Here is an 18,613-nt window from a genome sequence, read left to right on the forward strand (position 1 = left end):
CTGGATCAAACAAGATCACGAACAAGAGGGAAATAATGAACTGAGTGCTTGAAGGCATCTACCATTTACGCATGCCACGGTGTGAAATGCAAAATAGCCAAGACTGAATTATAACCATGTCAACTGTATGACAGTATCTCACAAATAAAAATCATTATTTGAAAACACATTCACCTTAGTGCAAATGACAATCCTTTTGCTTGCTTACAAAAAATATTATTAAAGCAAGTTACAATGCAAGCCGGCCTAGGAAGCTGACTTTGCATTCTTTTAAGTGTGCCGTTTTTTGTTTTTTAATATACAAAGTCAGCCAAGATGTGGAAGCTAACTTTGGTTCCTTTATGTTGGTATTCATGGGAATTTTGAAAATAATTTGAAACAATGGAACAATTTTTAAAGTGACACAATATAGTGCTTCATGTATGGACATCAACAACCCAGTGCCGCCCAGCAGATTTAGAGAAAATAAGGACATTGGATGAATTTGTGAAGGCCAGAAGAGAAGATAAGTTCACCGACAACATAAGCATTAACATGGATGAAATTCTAGTTTACCGTGGTTTCATTCCTGGATGGACTGATGATCTGATGGGGATTAAAAGTGTGAGAATTAGGATGACTTGTGCAGATTTAAAAAATCTTACTTTAGTCCTTGCAGTTTCTGCTTCATGTGATGTGTTGCCTCCAATGATAAGTTTTCATGGCATGAGAAAGATGAAGAATTTGGATTGTTCATGTTCATGAGAAGGATTTTGTTGATGAGATGATCCTCTACCACTCTGGTGGCCTAGTGGTTAGAGCACCCAACTCGGATGCGGGAGGTCGTGGGTTCGATCCCCAGCAGAGTCAAACCAAAGACTTAACAAATTTTTTACTAACAGCTACCTCGCTTGGCATTCAGCATTAAAACGTTAGTGTTAGGACTGGTCAGCCAGGTGTCAGGATAATGTGACTGGGTGGGACATCGTGCTACATGTCTGCGGCATGATGCCTCAGTGCTAGATATCACTATAAACTGCCACACTGCAGACATTGTAGTAATATGCCTGAAAAATTGTTATAGCTGTGTTGAAAATCCAAATCACACACACGCACACACACACACACACACACACACAAATGATGCTGCAGTGGATTTAAGAGATTTATCTCAAGTAAACAGTTTTTTTAAAATAAAATTTCAGTTGGAGTGCATTTTCTGACAAGTAATTTTTTGAAAGATTTAAAGTGTCCCACATTATGACTTTAAAAAACCCCTACATGTCCCAGAACATACAGTGCATGAAAAATTACTTTAAAAATTAATTTATGGTGTCCCAACAATTATGGTATCCCAACATATACGGTAAATACAGTAACTTTTAACTCTTGAAGTGCTTGTTGTGATGCCAGTTGCTCTGCCAGTATAGGTCTCATAGCAGCAGTGTTTATGGTAGGCAGCTACGTACCCATCTGGATAATTCGTTTTAACATAAATAATGTTAAAGTTAATTTGATTGGTACATTGGGCCCTGGAACAGGCATTTTATTGTAGTTTTAACCTTACATTTGTCAAGGAAGTTTTACAACTGCATGTTTAATATATGGGTCAACTGGAAAACCAAAATGGCTGAATCCCAAAATAGTTTGTCTTCAGATGATGATTTAATTTTTCAAGTACTGGCGGATGATAGCTGTGATGGCAATGATTTGGAAGTATATAGTCTGTTGGACCTTGGGAAAGTGTAACTGGAAATACCAAAGTGTGATTTTGAGCCCAAAATTTCTGTTTTTTTTTTAGTCCAATGTACATGCTGGATGAACAAGCAGACCACATGCTGGTCAACCCTCCATTCAGTGCTATTTTGAAATCGAATGTAGAATACCAATTCTAAATACAGGCAACTAAAAAGTAGAGAGAATTTTATTTTATTTTTGGAAAAACATTCATCACTGAGTTTTTTTGTGCTAATTTAAGATAAAGGTTGAGATAAATTGAATAGAAAAGAATCTAAAAAGAAAATATCCATGTCTATACAAGCAGACTATGGCATTGACAGACTTAAAACCCTAATATAGCCAAAACCCTAATTGCCAAAAAGGCATGCTCTTGTCCCTAACCCAGTATTAAAATTTCTTTACTAACATGTCTGATGGTGGATCATAATTGTTTTGAAAATGCTTCTGTTGTGGGTTGATTGAATTTGAAAGTACTTTCCCCAATATTATTTTACTTTCATGTTGACCAGCTTACATTATTTTGCTTATATTTAGATCAGCAACAAAGAACTTGTATGTGAATGTCACCAGTACTGGAAACAATGCTCCACAAATCCCATCGACATTGTACACAATTACAATCAGTGAAGGCACAGTGTCAGGAACCTCTATCTTTACAATTCCTGTAAGTACTAATTACAATCCAAGATAATTTGTTTTAACATTCAAATCGGTAAATGTGAAAAATGTTTAACTATGTTACAAATCCACTATTTTATATGAAAAACATATTTTTGACTTCACTGATGTTTATTGTTTCTGTGATAGGCATGTTGTTAAAATTAAATGTCATCGTTTCCGGAAACAAGGTGAATTTAACTCTCAGTACTTAAACCTAGAATAACAATAAATAATGAAGATGTCATCCGGAGGTTCTTAAAAAACAAAGCAGTCTGTTTTTGTTATGATGGAAGAATGCTTAAATAACTTGAGACAGGAATGTCTTGTTAAAAAATCCTGTCCTTTGGATCTAAAGATATAAGTGGGTGGGTGGGGCCTCATGAATATGTTTTTGTTGCTATATGCATCATTGTTATATAACCCTCTTAATTGAATTTATTAGGATTCTTTGGAATTGTGCCCTAAATGTGACATTTTCTTATATCCGGATTTTTAAAAAATTTCAGCCATATTTGAAATGATATTAGCCTTTGCAAATTATTTAAAAAATGTATTGGTCACCAAATATAAAACAAACATACTGCAGTTTTTAAAATATAAATTGTGAATGTCAGATAGCGTGCTGGAAGCACTGAAGCTACCTAGATACAAATGTAATACTTTGATTCCTAATTATGCCAGGTCTCTGTTTCACATTAAGTTATCTTCTTTAGAAGTGAATTTACAAAAGGCCTTCTTATGGTCACATAATTGCAGATTTATATATCAAATCAATATTCTTATCTGATATAAACTAACTCTTTAAACAATTTTTAGGTAAGTTGTAAAGTGTAAGACTTTAACATAAAAGATATCATATTTAATTTAATACATTGTTTCACTGTTTTATCATCGTTTTTCCTCTACCTAAAGGTAAAAAGTTCATTTTTTTCTCCATTTTTTAAAATAGAAAAATGATTTTCAATTAATGAACTTCCTTCAACCTTGAAACAATGCGAGATCATGATGGATGGAAACATTATTGTGTTTTGTTTAATTCTCTGTTAAGAAAACAATTTATATAATTTATCTTTAGAAGTTTATTGTGTTTATTATATGTCTACCATACAGTGAAACATATTATGCTATGATGTCCACTCATTTGTCCATGCATGACCAGTTTGGTTTCTGCACAATGACATTAGCTGCCCACCGTGTACAGTTACCAAACTTTGTGGGTTACTTGCACTTGGATAAAATAGACCTGAACAATATTCGGCTGAAAAAAATCAGAAGTTTCAGGTCATTGTGCCTGAAACATGGAATCAGTTTTCAAACAATAACTCAAGTTCTCCACTCTTATATTTACCAAACTTTGTGTGGATGGCTTACTCTTGGGGTATACAAAAGTCCTAGTGAATTTAGGGTCAGAAGCTCAAAGGTGAAGGTCTCCGTGACTCAAAGAAGAAAAATAGTTTCTGTAAAATAACCCAATTAACCACTATCTTTAGTTACCATAGTTTGTGGATAGTTTCCAGGTCAGCTGATGAAGAACTCTATGGATATTGAGCCCAAAAGGTTTAAGTCAAGGTCATTCTGAAAGAAGAAAAATGGATTCTGCACAGTAACTTGAGTTCTCCATAATCTTTGGTTACAAACCTTTTTGGATAACATGCTTTTGATGTTGCAGTCCAAAAGTCAGTGTCACTGTAAATAAGAATGAAAATAATGGTTCTTGTACAAAAGTATTTGTTCCTAAACACATACTTGGACCAAAATTTATTTGTGAATGACATGCACTTGGGTTAAGGAAAAAGGTTGATTATGTGTAGGTCAAACGATCCAAGGTTATAGTCCCTGACTGAGAAGAAAAATAGTTTCAGTGTAAAAATTTCAGTTACCTACATAGTGGACAACTAAACATGGGGTGGGTGTATGATGTGCCATTCACAGTACTCTTGTTATTGGAAAGATTTGATTCATTATAGCTGAGAACAGGTAAAGTTTTCATTATGGCAATAAAATCCTGGTCTCAGTACAAACATCTTGTAAGTATTGTGTCATATGTAAGACACACAAACCATCACCTGGAATGAACTGTTTTGATGTTGACCCTGAATAAATTCAGTTTATTTAAATAAAAATTGTTCTTCTGTGTCTGGAGTTAGATTTAAAATAGTTCCTTTTTTGGTTATTTTAGGCAACAGATCCTGATGGTCAGGTGCTTTCATTCACCATAACTGCAGGGAATGCAGCTGGTAAATTCAATATTGACAGCAGGTAAGTCAGCATGCCAGTCTGCATGACTGTGTCTCTCATTTCTATTTAGTTTAGATATTTGGCATCTTATTAAATTTATAGGTAGAATAAAAGAGCTATAGCACTGTTATAATGTATAGAATGTCATAATTCAATGCATGTATTGGGTCAGGATGTCTCTTATGAGTGAATGTATAATTTTCTTTAGATCTTTAGCCAGCTTGGCCATTGACAAATAAATTAGGATCCATTTGTTTATTACCTATTAGAATGCAGAAGAGATATTCCTAGTAATATGTATTCATTTTCAAAGAAATGAATGTGCTGGCATACAAAATGTCATTTTCTGGTCCCACTATCCTGAAACTATACTCAACTAAAAATAAATATTCTAACAAATAAAAAAAAGAAATTGGTGTATTTTCACGTTTTCAATAAGTCTGCTCTGTTTGCAGTGCTGAATGAATTTTTTATGGCATATGCCAGGAAACATATTGACACAAACATTGCCATAAGATTCAACATTACAGACTGTGTCAACAGGGTTTTTAAAGAGTATTATCGGTCACCCTTTACCACTGGTCTGTGTATAATAGCATTTAGAATCTCATCAATAGCAGTTAGAATAACCATCAAGAGCAGTTGGAAATATCCCATCAGCAATTAAAATCCCATCAATAGCGGTTATAATTCCCATCAATAGCACATAAAATCTCATCAATATTTGTTAAATCCCATCAATAGCACTTAAATCCCTTCAATATGAGTTATAATCTCATCAATATTAGCTAGAATCCCATCAGTAGCACATAAAATCCCCTCAATAACAGTTAGAATAACCATCAATAGGAGTTAAAATCTCATCAATATTAGTTAGAATCCCATCAGTTATACAAATACTTTAACTACACACTGAATCCACCTAAAAAGAGACTACTTGCTGCAAATATGTAGGAATTACCTTACACATGGTATCTGATCTTAGTAATGATTGCACACACAATATACAATGTTAGGAATGATGTTACACACAATATCCAATGCTAGGAATGACCATAGACACAATATCCAATATTAAAAATGACACATTATCCAATGTTAGAAGTGACCTTACCCACAGTATCCAAGTTTATAAATGACATTACACACAGTAACAAAAGTTGGAAATGATATTTAACACAATATCCAATGTTAGGAATGACGATACACACAGAATCCAAAGTTATTAAAATAACCTTATACACAGTTTCTAATGTTAGGAATGGCATTACACACAGTATCGTGTGTTAGGAATGACCTTACACACTGTATCCAAATGTTAGGAATGGCGTTACAAATAGTATCCAATTTTAGAAATGACATTACACATAGTACCTGAGGTTGGGAATGACCTTGCTCACAATGTCCAATGTTAGAAATGACCTGATGATGTTACATGCTATCAACTGTTAGAAATAACATTACACACAATATCCTGTGTTAGGAATGACCTTACACACGGCATCCTAAATATGAGGTTTTATCAATCCAATCCAGACCGCTCTGGTGGCCTAGTGGTTGGAGTGTCTGCCTCAGATGCGGGAAGTCATGGGTTCGATCCCTGGCCAAGTCATACGAAAGACTTATAAAAATGGTACTAACAGCTGCCTCGCTTGGCACTCAGCATTAAGAGTTTAGTGTTAGGACTGGTCAGCCTGGTGTCAGGATAATGTGACTAGGTGGGACATCATGCTACATGTCTGTGGCATGATGGCTCATTGCTTGACATCACTAAACTGCCACACTACAGACATTGTAGCGATATGACTGAAAAATTGTTAAAGTTATGTTAAAAATCAAAATCTCTCACACACACACGCATACATTGTCCAATTCGTGTCCTGTGCATGCGGACTGTGGGCTGATTTTAAATGGTCTGCCAGAGCTCGGGCAGCTATATAGTTGTTGCTTTTCAGTTTTCTACTGTGGCCCTCTGCTTCATGAAAAACATTTTTCAGTGGCCCATGGTGATAAAAAGGTTGGACAGCACTGCCTTACAGTATCCATTGTTGGAAATGACCTTACACACAGTATCCAAATGTTAGGAATGACCTTACACACAGTATTCAATGTTAGAAATGACATTACAAACAGGATCCAATTTTAGAAATGACCTTACATTCAGTATCCTAATGTTAGAAATGATAGTACAAACAGTATCCAGTGTTAGGTATGACCTGCACACAATATCCAAATAATGTCATTTTTATTTTATCAAAATTTAGATGCTTGCATTTACACCTCAGCACCAATTGGTTGATTTCACAGAAACATATTTGAAGACACTTTGTTATTTTTGTTATGATATGGTTAGAATAGTTCCATAATCTCCTTTATTTTAGTATGTATGATTTACATGGTGAATTAAATGTAGATTACAGATCCAGGGTTTATCTAAAGAATTAAATCTGAATTTGACATATTGTGATTGTTCTTTGTTGCAGTGGTCAGTTGAGAACCGTAGGAAGCTTGGACAGAGAAGTCACCCCCACCTATGGTTTAACAGTTACAGTGAGGGACACCACTACACCTCTGCCATTGGTAATGTTGCCATATATGCCAGAATGTTTTTATATATGCAGTCAAACCTCTGCAAATCCTGTACTGATAACTTAAGTAACACTATCTCTCAGTTTCATACAGTCAAACCTATGTAACTCCAGCACTGATTACTCGAGTAACTCGACATCTCTCAATTCAAAACTACATAACTCCAACACTTAAAGCTCAACATCTGTCAGTTCCATACAGTCAGACCTACATAACTCCAACACTGATTACTGAAGTAACTCAACATCTCTCAAATGACTTGCCCAGTCCCTGAATAAAGTTAACTCCAACACTAATTACTGAAGTAACTCAACATCTGTCAAATGACTTGTCCTGTCCCTGAATAAAGTTCACTTCAACACAGATTACTGAAGTAACTCAACTTCTGTCAAATGACTTGTCCCATCCCTGAATGAAGTTATCTATTACCTGTAACATTAAAAAACATAAACTGCTAAAGAAATATTTACATATTTGAGGTTTTTTGTATTTTATAGTGAAAATAATTTCTACAAATGTTTTTACAACATGAAAGTATTTGTGAGGCATCAGATTGATGTTCCCGACAATGTACTGAAAATTCCTATATATGTAATTTAACTAATCTTCTGTATTTTTGTATTTTGCAATATAATTGTTTCATTCACTACAGCAATTATATTTACTTATAGTTTTCAAAGGTTTTCATAAATTTTGTTTGCATTATGATTATTTATTTTAAAAGATCGAGAAGCATTTTATTAAAAATGCAATTTATGCAGTTTTATTTTTTATTATTTCTTTACACAAATGTAGTTATATTTTGATAAATCACTTTAAACAAATATAGTTATAGTTTGATTATCTCTTTACACAAATGTGTAGTTATATTTTGATTATCTCTTTACACAAATGTACAGTTATATTTTGATTATCTCGTTACACAATTGTACAGTTATATTTTTTATAATATCTGTACACAAATGTAGTTATATTTTGATAAATCTCTTTACACAAATGTAGTTATATTTTGATTATCTCTTTACACAAATGTACAGTTTTATTTTGATTATCTTTTTACACAATTGTACAGTTATATTTTTTACAACCTCTGTACACAAATGTACAGTTATATTTTGATTATCTCTTTACACAAATGTACTTCATCTTGTTAATAGTCTGCGACAACCACAGTATCTGTCATCCTAACTGATGTCAATGACAATAGTCCTGTCTTTCCCAGCCAGTACCAGTTTACTGTGCCAGAAAATCAACCTGCTAGCAGCAGTGTTGGAACTGTAACAGTAAGTAATATTATCTCTCACCCATCCATGATGGAAACCCTGAATGATGGAGTTTCTATCTTTCATTTCAACAGATTAAATGTTAAGAGAAGCAATTTTTGATAAACCCTCAGAGCTGACACTATTCAAGTTTGACACTTGGCAACCCATGTATTTCTAAAATATCTTTAAGTGATCTGGTCTTTACAGCATTTATGTGAGACCAGATTGTTTGTTATTAATTAGTTATTGGCTTGGTAAATGTGTGTACTGTTTTACATCATAGTGTTGTTAATTAGTTATTGGCTTGGTAAATGTGTGTACTGTTTTACATCATAGTGTTATTAATTAGTTATTGGCTTGGTAAATGTGTGTACTGTTTTACATCATAGTGTTATTAATTAGTTATTGGCTTGCTAAATGTGTGTACTGTTTTACATCATAGTGTATATCATAATAGTTTTTGCAAGTTAAGTTTGTTTGTCAAATTCACAAGAATTTTATATTCATTCTTATTGTTGTTTCAAGTCAGTATTACTTTTTGGCATGCCTGCATTATAGCCAGATCTGTATATCTTGCCTATGTTCAAGTCCTATTTTTTTCTCCTGCCTAATTCAGTGCTTCCTTATGCATCATGTCAGGAAGTGATAACATAGATGACAGTGAAAGTGTTCATGTGAGTGAATGTAGACTACTAGTGTAAGAACCCTTACTGTATTGTAGTTGACGTGGTAATTTGCTTTGGGTATGTGTATACAAGCATATTTTACAAATATTAAACTTTTTATTACAGGCAACAGATGCTGATCAGCCTAACACTGTGAATTCTGAACTTACTTACAGACTGAACCTGGCTAATAGCTTGTAAGCTTGTACTAATAGGATGGAGTTCTAAATCTTGACAACAGCTTTCTCCATCTTCTCTTGTCCCTCTATTTTCATGCCACTCAGTACATACAGAATGAGAGATAGAAATGTGTTAAATGTAATTTTTTAATGTTTCAGAAGAGTGTTAATAATTTTCTTTCAGTACTTCCCCATTTTAAAAGCAAAAGAACAACACTAGACTCATATAAAACCTGTTATTCAGTGAAGGACTATGTTATAGTTTTAAATTATGTCAGACTTAAACATTTATTCTCAGTAATATAATGGAGTGGCAATAATTTGTTGTTAAGCAGGATTGAGACCAATGCTGACATTGTTTATATTTTATAATTCATTTGTACTTGATGGAATTCATTTCCAAAAGGGGAAATTCCTGGTTGGATCAGATCTTCAGAACTTAAGTTCATATCCATATTCAAAATCAAGTAATATAATTGCATGAAGATCAGAATTCACAAATTTGCAATATAATTTCACAAGATTATTAAGAAATCGTATGTTTGTAAGAAATTTGAGCCATGTTAATTGGATGTCAAATAGATCTTTTACAGAGCACATTTAGAGAAGTGCAGTTTGTATAAGACAGACATTGTATAATTGCTTGTACTCAAAGCAATAATGCCTCCTCAGCTAATCCATCAATTATATCTGTCAAACTCTCAAAGATGGGAGCATTTTCTCAACAGCATGAACTTTCCTAGATACTTTGTATTTTTCAAGTTGTTAAACTTCATAGTTAAACTGTAAAATCATCAAATCATCATTATGAATTTATAATTAAACCTTGACGGCATTTTTTAAAAATGTTTGTAATATTATTATTTTTAGCTTTGCCATTAACCCGACTACTGGACAGATCACTACTTTACAACCATTAGACTATGAGTCTCAAAGTCAGTATATATTTGAAGTATTGGCTGTTGATCGTGCCAGTGATTCTCGAACAGGAACGGTGTCTGTTACCGTGTTGGTGACGGATGTACAGGATTCTGTGCCATTGTTTACACAGCAAATCTTCACTGCGAATGTTGCTGAAGGGAATGCCAATGCATTTGTTGTCTTTGTTTCCGTAGGTATCCTTGGCAGACTGATTCTCTCAGTCAAGATGAATAAAGTTTTAAATTGCTAATATTCTAGTTAAAGAGTGAAGTTTGAATGAACAAATAGGCACAAAATAAATCAGATGCAAATTGATGGTTAATATGGTGCATAGTATGCCATTGGTTTTGAGGCATTCAAAACCTGTGTCCATAATTAGCTAATTAATCTGACACTTAGATGACAGCTGTTTAAAATAAAATGCAGATCAAGACATTATTTTGCCAGTTTTAAAAGTAAGCATGCTCAAAGTGAAAGGATGGTCTACATGTGAGGGAGAGAAAGTTGTCAGAGATCCTCCAGAATTTGCTTGCCTGTCACTATAATTGGTTTTAACCTTATTACATATTTGTTGATATAATGCTTAATCAGATATGTAGATTTTCGTTACACTAAACATCTATTTGTTGTATTCTTGTTCATATTTTATTTTGATATTTTCATCAGTGTTTATGCAGATTGCATTTCTGAGACCAAAAAATTTAAAATTCATAGGCAAAGTTATTTATTTTGGTACCTCAAAATTTATCATCATTTCTATCAAACCGCATTTTCCCAAGTTGTTTCTGCCCTAAGACTACTTGTTGGTGGAAAGAAAATCATCCATTTTTCTTCACAGGCTGTTGATGCAGATGCAGTTGATAATATTCAGTACAAGTTCCTATCACCGGCCACAGCAACAACATTTAATATTAATAGTGCATCAGGCCAAATTAATACTGCTGTTGCTTTGGACTATGAGACTCAGAGATACTATGAATTCTTTGTAACAACCGTTGATGGTCAAGGGTCCACTAATCCATCATCCACGGCCACTGTCCGAGTCACTGTTCTGGTAAGCATATGAAGGATGTAGAGGATTTCCTCAGTTAAGACATTCCACGATAGCATGAAATATCATTGTGCACAATCTATACCTGGAATTGGTAATTCTATAATTCTTTCAATTTAACAAAAGTTTACTACGGCATCTCATTATCCCAGTCATATCCATATAGTCATAACATACATGGCTGATTTGGAACCTTTATTTTACTAATTCATTTATTTACACATTTCCAGTTAGTGATTTAAAATAGACTTGTGACAAGCAAAATGTCACTCTTCAGTCCCGTTATTATAATGATTGTAAATTATCTTAATTTAATAGTCTTTTGATCAGAATATATTGTACATGTTAATAATTATTAAAGGCTAAGCATAAGAGATTATCTGAATAAAAACATGGTGAAAATACTAACAGCAAAATAATATTGACTTAAAAACAATATTCAGAAAACATGAAACAGATTAAAAAAATCACGAAATTTTCATCTTGTTTTTCTAGGATCAAAATGATAACAGCCCAGTTTTGTTACTGCCTGTTACCTCAGTTCAGGTGTTTGAGGATGCTGAAGTAAATCGTGTCCTAGTAACTGCCACAGCAACAGATGCTGATGCAACAGTAAGTGTGAAGTTTGTACCATGGTTTGATCATAGTTTCACTTTGTTCCAATGGTGCTTAATACAGAATTATTTATGTATATACATGTACTGAAAACAAGGAATATTGACTTCCACTTTGTTTTGTAGAAAAAAGGTAGTGTTTAGAGGTGAACATTGGTAATAGCTTCTTAAACAGACTTATCACTTCTGTTTTGATGTTGTGGAAAAAAGTGATTTATAAAAAATTGTTTTAAGTCTTTTTTTTATCCGGTCACTCAAGGTAGGTACATTAATTGGTGGGCAAGCCGGTAGGCGGTTTCATAATATCTTAAACCAATACTGTTTTGTATTGGGAATTAAAGGTTTAACTTTAAAATTGTAAAATTATTAAAAATTTATATGTAAAGATTATAGATTGTAAAATAAATATTTAATTATAAAAAGGGCAATGATCACTGTAATAAAAATTTATTTTCTGCATGATGACGTTTAAAATAGCTGCAGAAGACTTGTGGAATTAGAGATGAGCTATGTAATCACTGATTATACTCTTTTTTTTCTTGGTGTGTTACGTTTATTTCTTATGTTCAGTTCACACTTGAATCATTAAACTGGATGAGTTTATGCACTCCTTTTTCACCGCACCTTTATGAATATAGGTCACTGCGGTCTACATTTCATAAATTACTAGCCTAGGTTAAATTTATGTGTTTGTGATCACAAAGGTTTTTGCATGCAGTGTACACATTGTTCTACATAGAAGCATTAAATTGGTAAGGGGACACCTTGATGAGTACTGTATCTGTATGGCAAAACTTGGTAACATTGCGTCTTATTTTATATTTTCAATGATTGGCTAAAATTGTGTTTGAAGTCCATATATCAAAGCCATGTTCATGCTAGAATTATTAAAGTGCATCTCTGTTAGTACCACACCCTAACAATCAAATAAGTCACTGTGACCGACATTTGATATTGTACTGACAGAGGTTGTAGTTTGCATTTAGCTCAGAACTGTACAAGTTTTTTATGCAGATACCTACTATCCTGTCTAGAAGCAGGCACCATTGTGAGGGAATGCAACTTAATACATGCTACACCCTCATTGCCAAAGTAGGTCACTATAACCCATATTTCACACATCAATGACTTTAGTTACATTTTGTGTTTGATTTTAATTTACCAGGCGCTGTTGGAGTCAGAATCATGAAACTTCATAATATAGATCACTGTTAATACCCCACCCATACAACAAATGGTCACAGTTACCTATACTTAATTTTTATCTGGCATGCCATCTTTGGCAAAGTTATTATGTTGTGTTGATAAACTATAGGTTCTTGGCATGATTATGGAAATTTTCTTTCATATTAAGAAACTTGATGAGACAATGAATTTTTATAAGAACTACACTCACCCTTTCAACAAAAGAAGGTCACTGTTAACTATATTTCACCATTTACTGGCTTTAATTAAGTTTTTATGTATAGCTCATGACTACATTGGTTGTTGGCATGCTGTATGTAAACTTTCATTCCTAGAACCATGGTATGGGGATGCATCTTGGTAAGTTCTGCACTGTGACCAATATATTTATGATTCAATTATTTTGTGTTTAAAGTTCATTTCTTTTTTTGTGTGGTTAATATTCATGTTTATGAAACTTGAGAATTGGCTGCATCAGTGTTATTACTAGCCAAAGATGGATACTGTGACCTTCATTTGATGCCAGACTGATATAGTGTAAGTATATGTCAAACCTGCCAACTCTTAATGATTTTGCTGTAAGTCTTATGAAAATTACCCTTAAAATACAGACTTAGGCATACTAGCAAAAACTACAGAAAAATGATTGTTGCCAAAAAATCCGGATAATTGGTTGATCCATATTTAATTTGGATCCGGGTTTCATCTTAGAATTAGTAAAATTAGTTAGGGAACCAGACTAACTTAACAGCAGCACCCCAGACACTTTAAACTGCACCTATTTATTCATGCGAAGTGTCTGCATGATCAAACAGTTGATCATAGAATTTTAAAAAAAGTCATCCAGAAAGCGGTGCTTAATCCAGTGCTTCTGTTGGAATTTGTTTAAAATTATACCTCCATGTTTAAGATGAAAGGGAAAATAAGCTTTTTGAAAAGTGTTAATAATCAACACAGAAGATTAAAAAGGAGTATTCAGATTCTTGTGAATAAAAGCTGGAAAGGACACAATTACGTTTAATGGACATTGTGTGCCAATTTGAGTATGTCTCATGGCGGGAGATATGATTGTGTTCTTATGTGAAATGGAAAGAATTTCCAAGAATTATATAAAGTTGAGAGATAGCAACAAGTCATTGAGCTGCACAGGGTTTGGAACTAGAGTTTGTGCAACTGTACAAGTGGTAAATGAAGTCTGCACGTACATTACAAACTTTTCAGTTGAACATAATGTTTATCGTCGATGCATATAACTTAATTACATTTTCCAGCTTTACAGTAGCAGTTAATGATATTTTGTTACGCCCTTACTGAAAACTGGTTAATCTTATGGAAAAAAATCAACTGCCTTACTGAGATGGACTCGTCAGCTTTGGCAGGTCTGATATGTGTTTTGCTCATGACCACATAGATGTTTGTTTGCTTTGTACAGATTAATCTCCACAAAAGGCCATTTTCTGACCAGTGCATTTGAAAGTAGCAATAAAAATGTATTTTTTTGGTGGTATATATTTCATGTCATTGACTTTATATAGTATATTGTTATAGGCTACTCTCAACAGGTTAACTGTGCAATGTACATTTGAATGAGCAGTATTAGAAGAGTGGACAGCATGCATTTCCTTTGAGACATGGCTGTAGTGGCCCATCAGGGTGGCCCCATGTCCCAAATATTTAAAATGGATTCTGATGACTACAAAATTCTTTAGAGATGAGCTAAGTAACTGGAGTTTCTTTGTGATAGCATTGGTAAATTATAGGCTAAAACCATGTGATAAATTTTCTTAACATGATTGTAAAGTAAAGCAGGTTTTATTTAAATAAAAAGAATTATTGTATCTAAGTAATTTATACGTTAGAAGATAAGTATGGCAACTTTATCATGAGTTCAGATGTAAAACTAAAAGGAATAGACCTTTGATTCTGTTGCTGTTGTTAAGGTCATCATTTTCTGTTTTTTATCTAGAATACATCGAACAGCGAGATCAGGTTTTCGATTGTTAGTGTTACACCATCATCAGGATCAAGCTTTTTCTCAATTGATCGTGATAATGGTCAACTGGTGATAGAAAGATCCCTCACAAATGACCCAGGTGTTAATCAGTATCAGGTAGGTACAGGTGCATCTTGAATTTTTTAGCAGGAAAACCTGTAAATGTTATTATTCATCTATTGATTCTTGGTTTTGCATACAAATTCATTTTTTAACTCAGTAATAAACATTATTTTTTATTAATGGTTATGATTACATTTTCAGCTAAATTGTGAATGAAATGGTATAAAAGTACTTTGAAATGTTAACAAACCTGTATGCATCTGCCTAATTTGACTATTTTTTCCATTAATCTGTCTATGCACTATGTGTAATTTTCCGTGTATTAATGTACATGAACTGGATATTATATATGATGTTTTGGCATGATGAAATACTACATTGTGCCAACATATGAGCCATAAAGAGCATTCTTTTATATTTTGGTAACAAATAGTATATTTGAAGTTAATAATTGTGAGTAGCAAAATTGCAACAATGAATATGACATTTGCTTCAGATGCAAGATTTACTACTATAGCGTTATCGTACTGCTGTTTTTACAATATGTATTTTCTGTTATATTCTAGATTATTGTTCGTGCTAGTGACAGAGGTACACCTGTGCTAAGTAGTCAGGCTACATTTACAGTGAATGTCACAAGGAACACTGCGCCATTGTTTAATCCAAGTTCAGTCACAGTCAACATAAACCACAACATAGCACCAACAACTACTGTCACCAGTATTCAGGCAGTAGATAATGATCCGGTAAGTGTACAGGGCACGGTTTTATTACATAAGACCATTTTCATGCAAAATTAGATGTGGAAGATTGTGTGATTGGTTATAAATTAATGAACATCAGTAGCTGTAAAGGTCATATTTTCATCAATAGAAATAATAAACTTTAGAACTGTAAAGCTTTAACTGCATTGGAAAAACTTGAAGGATTCTGTATCAAAGTCAGATTTATTCATTTATTGTTGTTTGTTAGAATAAATTTATGAATGCCACAAGGAACACTGCTTGACTGTTTAATCCAAGTTTAATCAGAGTGAACATAAACCACAACATAGCAACAACAACAATAGCTGTCACCAGTATTCAGGTGGTAGGTACTGATCCAGTAAGTGTATAGGGCACAGTTTTGTGTCTGTTTTCATGCATAATTAAATGTGGAAGATTGTGTCATCGATTTTAAAGTAATGAACATCAGTAGATGTAATGGTCATATTTTTGTCAACAGAAACCAAAAATTTAGAATTGTAAGATTTAACTGCATTAGAGAAAATTGAAGGCTTCTGTGTCAAAATCAGATGTTATCCATGTATAAGTTTTTTTTTCACAGAGTAAATATTATGAAAGATTGAGTACTTAATCTGCAAAGAAGCTTCAAAAGGTTCTTTGTCTTTCACTAGTTGTAATCTTTATTCTACTAAATCCTGAGGTGGTCAAGATAATAGTGTTAGTTGAACTTACTGGGTAGGTTGCTGTATAGTAACCTCAATACTTAATCTGGGAAATGAAGTTTCCTTTTCTTCAGTCTTGATCAAGATAAGGTTACATTTTGTTAGAGCACGAAAGAAAACAAGTAGAAATGAAAAACATGCAGGCATCTTCATCTGCAGATTGTTTTATCATCCTGTGTGAAACATTTTCAACATTAAGAAGAAGCAAGGTAAAATATAAATGCATGAACATAATTTTATTTAGTTTTTGTAGTAAACTTCAAAATAACTGTATTTTTAATAAGCGCTGTTCCATTTAAACAGACATCTTACCCAGTGAAGGCATTTTTTTTTTTTAAACATATATACCAGGGTACTTTCATTTCACATATGTCATATTAAAATTATAAGAAAATTCTAATTGCAACTATCGATGAGTACCGCACATTAAAAGTGCCTTCCCTGGGTCCCATTTATGTTTTACTGGAACGGCCCTAATATTTTTGTGTTATTTAACAATGTATTGGAGGCTTTATAATATTTCAGGGAGAGTATGGAAGACTGAATTACCAGCTTCTGGGAGACAGCATAGCCAGTCGCTATTTCCAACTTAATCCAGCTGGAAATGGTGTCAACATCATCACAATTGACCAGTTGACTAAGGATACAGCAAGGACTTACTATGTGAGTATGCCTTTTTCTTTAATTTATTGTCTCTGACTAGTTTTGAACTGTGCAAGGTGCCATATAAAGTATCTTAGTTTCTTTTAGTTTGTGTATAATGTAAAATTTCTTCACAGCCTTTATGTTCAAAATAATATGGTTAATTAAAAATGCATACAGTTATGTTTTATAGTTTTGTAATCCTAATATGTAACATTTTCTGCTTCACTAAGTGTGAAAAAATACATTTTTTTCTCATATAATATGGCTTGGCTTGTAGAATGCACCAATAATAGTAATTGTGTACTATTTTCTGCCATTCAGCATAAGTGCAGTACAATTTTGCATAATACATCAGTGTTTTGACATATTATGACCTTTTCATTTCAGCTTACAATCAGTGCCAAAGATAATGCTGGTATCGTAAGTAAAACAGCAACAGCAACTGTGACAGTGAATGTGAATCGTAACCTTCAAGATCCACGATGGTTAAACCTTCCAGCAAATCTCCAGACCACAATTTCTATCACTGAGAATGATCCACTTGGACAAGCAGTATTCACCCTGTCAGCAGAAGATCTGGATATATTGGTAAGATTTTGTGTTTCATACTCTACTTGCATTGGGGTAAGAAATAAAAATCTGATCCTTGCTCCCATTATTGGCTTGGGTTTGTATTTTTTGTAGAGAATCCAACCATTCCAGGCTTTATGGAATAATTACAATTGTTTAGTGAAACTTATCCATTCCAGATTATATTGACAATTCCCTGACATGTTAGATCTTAGAGATGAACTTCTTAATGGGAGTTTTTATGTAGACACACATAAGGTGAAAAGTTCCTCAGCACCTGTATAATAGATTGGTACACTGAACACAGTTTTCAGCAGTAAAGAATATACTAAATGAGAATTCAGTTATTTAGGCTGTACATAGGTGAAAACAAAGGTGGCAGGTTTGAAAAAAATGAAAGATTCAAATTATTCATGAGGAATGTATGCTGTTGTTATTGCTTTGGCAAAAGGATTTGGATAGAATTCAAAATTCTGGAATTGAAGCAATTCATATAATACCATTTACTCACTATGAACCTAAATTCATTAGCTCATGTACACATTATCCAATATGGTAACATAATTTATAAAATTACTTCCAGGATTGATCATTGCTAATTTTCTTTCTTTAGTTCTGTGAAAGTACAGAAAAAATGTCAGGGTCTAAATTACAATCAAGTATTAATCATTTCATGCACGTGGGGAAAAAATGTAAAATATTTAATTTACTAGTTTTCTTGTAAATTTTTATCACTATTTATATTAAGATGTTTTGAGGTGAAAGTAAATTTTATGGACAGAATTTTCCTGATACATTGCTGATGTTAT

The 18,613-nt window shown here is 33.3% G+C and overlaps 1 protein-coding gene across 1 annotated transcript in view; it reads left to right on the forward strand.

Annotated features, from left to right (window-relative positions):
- Positions 1 to 18,613, forward strand: part of LOC149805912 (uncharacterized) — a 273,589-nt gene that overhangs the window by 31,504 nt on the left and 223,472 nt on the right. Inside the window, exons 16-27 of the mRNA XM_089934933.1 lie at positions 2,254 to 2,383; positions 4,559 to 4,638; positions 7,101 to 7,197; positions 8,364 to 8,489; positions 9,263 to 9,333; positions 10,186 to 10,426; positions 11,075 to 11,290; positions 11,783 to 11,899; positions 15,053 to 15,196; positions 15,709 to 15,888; positions 17,115 to 17,252; positions 17,622 to 17,822. Coding sequence (XP_089791059.1) covers positions 2,254 to 2,383; positions 4,559 to 4,638; positions 7,101 to 7,197; positions 8,364 to 8,489; positions 9,263 to 9,333; positions 10,186 to 10,426; positions 11,075 to 11,290; positions 11,783 to 11,899; positions 15,053 to 15,196; positions 15,709 to 15,888; positions 17,115 to 17,252; positions 17,622 to 17,822 — 1,741 coding nt within the window. The remainder of the gene's footprint in view (positions 1 to 2,253; positions 2,384 to 4,558; positions 4,639 to 7,100; positions 7,198 to 8,363; positions 8,490 to 9,262; positions 9,334 to 10,185; positions 10,427 to 11,074; positions 11,291 to 11,782; positions 11,900 to 15,052; positions 15,197 to 15,708; positions 15,889 to 17,114; positions 17,253 to 17,621; positions 17,823 to 18,613) is intronic.

This window comes from Sinohyriopsis cumingii, chromosome 2 (genome assembly GCF_028554795.1).
Source record: "Sinohyriopsis cumingii isolate HCF-2022 chromosome 2, ASM2855479v2, whole genome shotgun sequence".
NCBI lineage: Eukaryota > Metazoa > Mollusca > Bivalvia > Unionida > Unionidae > Sinohyriopsis > Sinohyriopsis cumingii.